The sequence below is a fragment of the Macadamia integrifolia genome, unplaced genomic scaffold (assembly GCF_013358625.1).
Source record: "Macadamia integrifolia cultivar HAES 741 unplaced genomic scaffold, SCU_Mint_v3 scaffold2017, whole genome shotgun sequence".
NCBI lineage: Eukaryota > Viridiplantae > Streptophyta > Magnoliopsida > Proteales > Proteaceae > Macadamia > Macadamia integrifolia.
This window is the reverse complement of record NW_024868463.1, coordinates 11,151-21,043: the sequence shown is the minus strand read 5'-3', so window position 1 is coordinate 21,043 and position 9,893 is coordinate 11,151. Positions and strand designations below refer to the sequence as shown.

The window sequence follows — 9,893 nt, the reverse complement described above, 5'->3', positions numbered from 1 at the left end:
AAAAAAAAAAAAAAAAAAAAACCATTTTAAAGTTTCGTAAGCCTTTTTTTCTTCCATTAAAAGGACATGACACCCAATGGATTCAGCTCCTCTCCAACACAGGCATCGCCCAACTCATGCCCGATGCTGGAGAATCCATCCTGTTATGGGAATCTAACTTAGCTTCTATACTTGTGGAGATGGAGTTTGATCAGGTATTTGCCACAAGAGGGGGAAGCGAGATCAAGCCTTTGCAATGAGACACCATCAAACCCTTTTAATGTTTTACCCCCCAAAAAAAAAACCATTTTAAAGTTTCGTTAGCCTTTTTTTCTTCCATTAAAAGGACATGACACCCAATGGATTCAGCTCCTCTCCCACATAGGCAGCGCTCAACTCATGCCCGATGCTGTCTATGTGTGCAACAAGTTAGTTTTGGCGAATCCAACCGTTCTAAGGAGATCGACCCATTTTTTTTAATTTAACCCATCAGTATCCTACCCAACAACTTTACTTCTAAACCCAACTTCAACTTCCATGGATTGCCTCTCCCTCCTCAAACACTAATTTAGATTAAATGTCACGCCCTACTCCCGTTAGGATACCAATAGTGTGAATAGAATGCTTACTTGTCCTATATCTCTACCAAGATCATAGTAGTACCTTAACCATCACAATCACAACATAACTAAACATATAAAATCATAGCAGTGGAATCAAAGTACAAATAATATAAGCAGAATCATATAAATTTGTTGGGGACAACTAATGTTAAATATATTACATAACATGAGTTTTTCTCGCAAGAAGATCCGGGATTTTTAGTATTAAAATGAGAAAAAAAAATGTACAGAGGAAAAAATCAAAATACAGGGAAAATAGGAAAATTACCAAGAGCTAGATTCCCACCTTCGACATTGTCATCAGTAGGAAAAGAGCTCAAAGGAAAAAATCCTATCGAAAAGACAAATTGACTATTACATGAATTTGTAACGAGGACGCAACATTGCATCCTTTTCCAATTCCATTCTCAGCATAGGAGGTCAAGAGATCATAGGGTCTGAAGCACCATACTTCGCTGCCCTTTTTGAGAGAAAATCAGCTATTGTGTTTACCTCATGAAGACAATGGGTGATTTTCCATTGAATGTTGCACAGATAAGAAATGTGATTTCTCCACCTTTGTAAAACAAACCAAGGGACCAGGCGTTGCAATAAAAGAAGGACAACCGCCACCGAGTTGCATTCCATCCAGAGATTTGGAGCTGAAATGGAATAAGCATGTTCAAGACCAGAGATGATGGCAGAAAGTTCAACTTCAGAATTTGTCATATTCCCAATTGGTTGACTGAAATTTATGATTACTTCAGCTCTTTCATTTATTAGAACCCCATTGATTCCTGCCTTCCATGGAATTCCTAGGGAGCAACTGTTAGTATTCATTTTAAACCATCCCCTTGTAGGAAGACACCAGAAAGTCTCCAAGGGGACAGAATTTCTGCTATGAATATGATGGATTCCTAGACTTCGAGTACATAGGAGATCTGGGATAGTAGACAAGTTCCCTATTTGCATAATGGAAGAAGTATTGTACTCTCACTTAAGCATAGTAAAGCATTGATTGGGGGCTCTTGAGATTCCTTCCTCACACCTAGAATTCCTTTCCATCCACAAGCAATATGGAACAAGAATGACGCCGCTAATCCAGACCTTTTTAAGGTTAATGATGCGGGCCTTCCTTTTCCACCAAATAAACAGGTCTTCGATCTTTTCAAAAGAGGCCCAATGAATATTGAATAAAGCACAAAAGGACTGCCTGATTTGGACTGAAAAATTACATTTCAGAAATATATGATTCTTCAGCATTGCCACAGAGATCACAGCGAGAGGACATCTGAATACCTCATTTTGCTACAGTTACCAAAACATAAGTACAATAATCCAAAAAAATCAATCAAAAATATGGTATCGAAGAAGATGGAAGTCCCGCTCTTGCATCAGGGTGCGGCATACGCACAAGTATCGTAAGCACAATCGGGATCGTGCTCCTCAGGCTCTGGTGTCCATCAGTCACTGCCACACTCAGCCATAGAAGAGGAGGATATGTCACTGCCCAATGGCATGATGGTACCTACATCATTATCTAAATAGCAATATGCACGTGGTTTGAGCTTCAACTAGCTCAGTGAGGGATCGATTTTATGCAAGTACACACACATAAGCCATGATGCAAGGATGATGTAGTTCATTTTACTTCAACCACCTAACATAAAACTAAGTCAGATTTATGCTATTACGACGTATTAGGTTGTATCCTTGGTCCCAAAAATTGCATATCAGTCACCCAATGATACAATCCCTAGTCGGGATCATAGTTAGCAAAAAATAGAAATAGAAAAAAATAGAAATGGATGGTACGGGTTTTAAATGTTGAAAATTTCCAATATGGTCACACAAACAGTAAAAAAAAATAGAGAACAATAAAAAATAATAAACGGGCGGTACGGGCTTTAAATGTGTAGATTAAAAAAAAATAAAAGTTACCGAAAAAATGCCAGTATACTCATATAAATTAAGGAATTATTAAATGAATCCTTATATTTAATGTTCAAAATAATTATAACATCTAACATTAATGCATATATATTCCCTGACTCATTATAAATTCTAAGACATCATTGAATATCATCGAACACCAATTCTAAATTCATCCATCGTAACATAAGGATGTCCAAATTCTTGTTTTGCAATGAGGCTTCGCTATGATGTTTTTCATTGTTATCAAGTGTCAACATAGTTACCACACTTTCAAATGGAAATGTGTTTAGAACGGGAATGCTTGTCGTTTGCCTTTTTTCCCTATTCTTAAGGAAGCATATGAATTTTTTTTTTAAACGGTAAAAAACAGGTACGTGTTTAAAACAGAGTTTTAAACATGTTTTTGCTAACTAGGGTCGTGATTAGGACCTTGTCGGTCCCATAGTGTGACCATCGGTCACCTAGCAAACCCCTAATAACCCCTCTTGGAAATCACGGCACCAGAATCAACATCAGCCACATCGGACTGGTTTTCACCTTCAGCAACAATCACTCGTACCGTGAAAGTGGTATTCCTCGGAATGGTTCATCAAACATACCACAATTGGGTTATCCAACACTTTACCCCTGTTGGCAAGGGATCGTAGCATAGGGAATGAAACCCAACCACAATATGCTACATGCCTTCCATAAATATATAAATAGTATGGAATATGTTATCGGATACGTAGTACTGGAATTACCATCGACCACATTGCGCACCCATTTTCAAGTATGACCAATGGCATACATGATACTGGAATTACCATCGGCCACATCGTGCATCCATAGCCATAGATAAATCTAATATGCACCCAATGCATGATGCAATCATCTACATGGTGATCGCGGTACCAGAATCCACCTCGGTAACACCAGATCCCTTCTCACAATAAAAATCACATATACAGTTCAATTCAATGAAGCATGTTATATAGTTCACAAATATTATACATAAAATTAAATTGACTAGACATGATTTCCATGGTATATATACAATTTTATAAGGTTAAAACACTATGAAAGAAAGTCAAACCACCACTCATCTCGTCTGTTGACTAGACGGGTGACATTTCCCAAGTTGGATACCCAATTCAAACCTTGCTATGCCTCATTGAATTGTGATTGTCTCTATCTTAGGTACAAGGGTAAACGGGCGTTAACACATGTCGAAAACTTCCACAGGGGTCCCATAAGGTTTCCTCCAAAAATTGTTCAAACTGTTAAAATTGAAGATTCAGAAACCTCACTAGTAGTAGACCACCGGAAATAGATCACTAGAAGGAAACTTCTTGCCGGTGTGCTCCTATCGATGACCTTCCTAGAAGTTCAACAACTTCATGGGGCTTTCCTGGCTCAGCAGTGATCGCTAAGGATTGTTATATGGATATTGTGGGGGGTCTTCCCACCTTTTATTTAAGTGAAACTATTTACATTTTCATGAGCCGTTTGGGAGATACGGTGAGCTAACGGCCAAAAATCCCCTATTTGGTCAAAATGGCTCAGGAGCTCGGGTAGCTCACTTTGAGCTTGAGAAACATGCGAGGGAGTGAAATGCACACCACACCAACTATTGCAAGTCACTTGGTTCAAGGCGTACCCCTCCAACCCAACGAATCCATAGTTTACAAACAACCAAAAACCAAAAATGAAAGGAAGTGGGGTTGGGGAAGGTACGCCTTACCTTCGGTGGCAGCTGGTAGCACTTGAAGTAGTCGGGAGTCTCCTCTTCTTCTCCTTCTCCTTCTATTTTACCTCTTTTCTCTCCTCTACCACATTGTGTCCATGTGAGAAATAAGAAAATGAGCTCATTTCTCTATTATATAGTGAGTGGCCTTAAGGCCTATTTCCCTATGCACTAGTTTGGGACCAAATTAGTTTAAGTCGATGGTCAGGTCACACGGACCCTCCACCTTAGACGCACAAGGTGGGCAAGTCATGGGGAAAGGTTCCATGTAGTGTTGGAGGTTAGTTGGAGTTGGCCAAGACATGTGTAGCAGGTGTTACAAGCATTTGAGTCATTTTAGTACAGCAAGGGCCACCAGAAGGAGGTCACCGGATGGAGGTGGTCGTGCCAATGGGTTGTTGCTGGTGGCCCTCCCAATGATGTATTTTCCAATCTTCTGTCCACCTTTTGGCAATCACTAGGGGGTTACCCTAGGGATGTGTTTAAGGTCTTCCCGGGCAATTCTAATATGTGAGGGGAATCAAGTTGGGTGGTATTTGGTCACTTACCACATAGACTTGGAAGGTTTGAATCCCATCTAATGCTTCAGGAAAGAAATGCATTGGCAAGTAGGGTCATCCCTTCCTTTGCGACACTAGATTGCAGCAATCCAGAAGTCATTGGTATTGACAACATCCAGCGTGAGACCTATTGTAAAAGTTCAAATTTGACTCGATTAGAACATGGGTGTAACATGAAAGACGAAAGAGAAAACCCTAACGATTGGTTGCAAGGGAAATTTGAAGGGAATGAAAGTAAAAATTACATACTTAAAAAATAATTTTTGGCAATTATAATTCCATATGATCCCACTTGGACACTTGGACAGATTACTCGTACCCATTAAAGTCCAATTCAGTAAGATCCAAGCCTCGCTATGGGTTGAATGATTTATTTGGTTGGGCTTGATTAGTGAAGTTCAAAGGCAGGTTTGATTAGGCTTCTCTTTAGGACTTCAACTGAACCAGGATTGATAGACTTGATGTCCAACTATAAAGGGAAGGAAAAAACAAAATATTAAAAAAAATAAGATAAATTATCAGTGTAAGGGCTATGATAAAATTGGTTCAAGGTCCACTTATTAATAAATATTTTCATTATATTACATTGACTTTCAGTATAATAACATTGATAATTCTTTAATGTATTAAAGAAAAAAATATTTTTTGTTGACCGCTTCCCCCCCCCCCCCTTTTTTTTCTGGGTAGGAATTTTTTTATCATTTTTAATGTGTTCACTTATATGAAGAATAATTTGGGTTTAGGAGTAGCTGATAAAAGGCAAACAAAATGTGAGATCTTGTTTATCATTTCTCTTCACCTGACTTGCTACTTTGTTTGCTCACTTGTGAAATATTTTGATGGAGAATCAATACGAAAATAAGACACCGACACATAGTAAGATTTACATAATCTATTTCAGCTTACATAATTCAGTTGTGGTTCCTTCCATGTTGCATTTATTTTCTTTGCTTGTGCACAATATTCATAACCCAAAGTATTTATCGTTTGTTTGTCTTCTTCTTCTTCTTTTTTTTTTTTTTTTAATGCAGGTATGAAGGAAGGTTATTAAAAGAAGTTGTTAAAACAGTTTGGAGTCAATTGAACAAGAGACTCTTGAATGTTTCTAATAAAAAGCTAGTTGGAATCCAACCTCATATAAAAGAAATGTTGATGCTATTAGATATTGAATCTGATGATAGAAAAATTGTGGGGATCCACGGCCTTGGTGGCATTGGAAAGACAACAATCGCAAGGTGTATCTATGATACAATCCTTAGTCACTTTGAAGGATAGACATTTATTGAAAATGTTCGAGAGAATGCTGAAGAACATGGGATTCACTATCTGCAAAACCAACTTATCAAAGATATCCTGAAACAAGAAAATCAAAATATTTTTGATGTAGATACTGGAATTAAAGTGATCCAACAAAGATTCTCCAATAAAAAGGTTCTTATTGTTCTTGATGATGTGGATCAAGATATCCAAGCAAAGTCTTTGGTCAGGGACCGTGAATGGTTTGGTATTGGAAGTAAGATCATTATCACAAGTAGAAATAAGGATATTTTAAATGCTCAGAAAACAGATGGTATTTATGAGCCCAATGTGATGGATTTTGATGATTCTCTTGAACTTTTTAGTCATTATGCATTTGGAAGGGACCGACCTCTCAAAAGCTCTTGTAAAAAGTACTGGAGGACTTCCCTTGGCTCTTCAAGTTATAGGTTCATCCTTATTTAAGAAGGAAAAATCAGCATGGAAAGGCATGTTAAAGAAGTTGGAAAAATTTCCCAATGATGATGTCATGAAAAGGTTGAAAATAAGAGCCCGTTTGGTATCGTTTCTGTTCCAGAAACTCCGTTTCGTGTCAAAAACGAAAATTTCAGTTTCTGTGTCAAAATGCAGTTTTTAAACGAAAAAATGGTGTTTCAAAATTTCAGATTTTTATCGGGAAATTTTTTTTTTTTTTTTTTGTAAAATGGAAGAGCTGGAAGATTGGAATCCAAAATGGCGTTCCGTCCAATCTCGTTGTCAATTTTTTTTTTTTTCACTTTTTGTTCCAAAAAAACAGAAACGAACCATAAGTGCACCAAACAGAAGATTCCGTTTTTTCGTTCCAATAGAACGAAAAAACTCCAAAAACTTTTTTTTAGAACGATACCAAACGGAGCCTAAGTTACCAAGGATTAGAATATCTAGAGCAACAAATGTTTCTTGATGCCACTTGTTTTTTCATTGGAATGAACAAAGATATTGCATGTCATATATGGGAAGGGTGTGGTTTTTCTCCTCAAGTAGGACTTGATGTTCTTTGTGCAAAGTCTTTGATAACAATTAGTGAAGATGGTAAGTTAAAGATGCATGATATGCTTCGCGATCTTGGAAGGGATATTGTTTGTCAAGAGAGCCCAGATGAGCCAGGGAAGCGTTCTCGAATATGGTCTCAAGAGGAAGTCTTGGAAGTACTGGATACGCAGATGGTAGGTATTGAATATAGGTATTTGATGTCTTTTTCTTGGCATATTACAAAAACCTAAGTTTGGTACTTAATTGAGGTTCTCTATTTTGTAGGGAACAAGTAATGTCAAAGGACTAGGTATCGATTTTAGTCATATATCAAGGAGCCAATATTTGATGAGTGAAGAATTTGCTACAATGACAAGACTAAGGTTACTCCAAGTCGATTATGCACATTTTCGTGGGAATTCCACGAATTCATTTTCAGAACTGAGATGGCTTAGTTGGAAAGGACACCCTAACCCATATACGCTAATCAAGTTTTGTCCACAGAAACTGCTTGTTCTTGATCTATCACATAGTAAGATCACAAAAAACTGGATGGGTTGGAACTACATCAAGGTCTTGAAGAATTTCTCTCTTTTGTTTTAATTTTTTTTTTTCAAAAGTAAAAAAAAAAAAAAAAAAAAAAGGCAAATTTTGTTTTGTCCTTCTTAAGTTAATTGATAAGTCATTATATAAATTATATTTTGCAGATGGCGGAAAATCTGAAAGTTATAAATCTCACATCGTGTCATCAACTATCTAGTACTCCTGACATTTCAGCAAATCGACTCTTGGAGGTATTGATTCTTGAAGACTCTGAAAATTTGGAAGAGATTGATGCATCCATTTGTTGTTTCACAAATTTGGTTATATTAGACATGAGTGGCTGCATTAAACTTGAATCGCTTCCAAATCTTCCTTCTAGTTTGACCATCCTTGATATCAGTCATTGCTCTTCAATTCGAGACATCTCAGGACTTCCCTCACATTTAACCAGCCTTGATGTTAGTCATTGTGCTTCAATTCAAGACATCTCAGATCTTCCCTCATGTTTAACCCGCCTTAATCTTAGCTACTGCAGTTTAATTCCATACATCTCAAGTTTCCCCTCAAGTTTAACCAGCCTTGATGTTAGTCATTGCTACTCTATTCGACGAATCTCAGGTCTTCCCTCAAGTTTGACAAGCCTACATGCTATCCAATGCCGGTCACTGATCAAACTTTCAAGTACATCAAGAGGCTTGAGAAATTTAAATACATTATGTCTTGATTTTTGCTACAGCCTAGAAGAAATTGAAGGTGTTGATGAGAAATTGGACAACCTGGAGGACTTCAACATTAGGTTGTGTGAAAAATTAAGAAAATTACCAACAGGCTTGAAAAATCTAAGGACTTTAAAGCTCAATGAGAATGATTCCAGATCCGATATTGTAGGCGAGGGGATGGACTCTTTGGAAGTATTGGAGATATCATATTGCAAATCATTAAGAAGAATACCATTTCTGCATGATTCGAAATGGTTAAGGATAACACAAATCAGAGTCTGTCCGAATTTATCTGAGATTGAACGTCTTGAGGACTATGAATCCTTACAAAAATTATCAATTGTTTCGGCCACATCATTAAAAAAATTATCGGATATCTCAACCTTGAAGAACCTAAGCTATTTAAGAATCAGTGAATGCTACTCTATGGAAGGATTACCTGATCTTTCAAACTTAAAAGAGTTGCGGCAATTAGAGATTGAGGATTGGCGGGAGAGAACTATATTTATATGGAAATCAGGAAATAAGTATTTGCGAGAGTTAACTGAAATTCCTGGCCTTGACAGATTAGATTCCTTGCAAAAATTGAAAATAGGAGGATGCAAAGCCATTAAAAGATTACCTGATCTGTCAAACTTACAAAAGCTGTTCAGTCTAAAGATTGAAGGCTGCAAGAATCTAATTGAGATTTGTGGTGTCGACCGATTGGAATTCTTAGAGAAATTGGATATTAGTGGCTGTGTGTCTTTGGAAAGACTACCAGATCTGTCAAAGTTACAAAAGTTGTATAGTCTAAAGATTGAAGGCTGCAAGAATCAGTCCGAGATTCATGGTATTGACAGATTGGAAATTTTAAAGAATTTGGATATTAGAGGTTGTGAATCCTTGGCAAGGTTACCGAATCTGCATATCTTAAAAAACTTGATTTGTCTTCGGATTGAAGGCTGCAAGATTCTAACTGAGATTCATGGTAATGACAAAATGGAATTCTTAGAGCATTTGTATATAAGTGAGTGTGAGTCCTTGGACAGATTACTAGATCTGTCAAACTTAAAAAAATTGAAGTATCTACGGATCAAAAACTGTGAGAATCTAGCTGAGATTCATGGGATTGATAGATTGGAATTGTTAGAGAATTTGAATATCAGTGGCTGTGGTTCCTTGAAAAGATTACCTGTTCTGTCAAAATTTAAAAATTTAAAGGAGCTAAGAACTCGACTGCATGGAGCTAACTGAGATTCAAGCTGATAATGGATTGGAATCTTTAGAACTCTTGGATGTTAGATGGTGTATACCTTTGAAAAAAATACCAGCTCTGGCAGGGTCAAAGAATTTGCGGGAACTAAATGGCGTGCGCCGCAGTCTCACAAGCCCATACGAATTTCAAGCAAAACTAGAATCCTTGACTGATCTTATTGCCAGCAGATCTGTCGAACCTGTCGAAACATTCTCCACTGAAGATTGGACCTCTGATGATTCGAACTCTGAACTGATGTTGGATACTCAAAATTACAACCAGATTTGGCTATAGTATCATATCGCTGTACACTACAAATTTTAT

General features: G+C 37.3%; 1 protein-coding gene across 1 annotated transcript in view; it reads left to right on the top strand.

Moving 5' to 3' along the window:
• The window catches only part of LOC122065434 (disease resistance protein RUN1-like), a 9,697-nt gene extending 129 nt beyond the window's left edge, over nucleotides 1–9,568 (top strand). The window contains exons 2-6 of the mRNA XM_042629251.1: nucleotides 87–194; nucleotides 6,078–6,472; nucleotides 7,123–7,264; nucleotides 7,356–7,643; nucleotides 7,778–9,568. Of these exons, the coding sequence (XP_042485185.1) occupies nucleotides 87–194; nucleotides 6,078–6,472; nucleotides 7,123–7,264; nucleotides 7,356–7,643; nucleotides 7,778–9,568 (2,724 nt within the window). The remainder of the gene's footprint in view (nucleotides 1–86; nucleotides 195–6,077; nucleotides 6,473–7,122; nucleotides 7,265–7,355; nucleotides 7,644–7,777) is intronic.
• The last annotated feature ends 325 nt before the right edge of the window (nucleotides 9,569–9,893 follow it).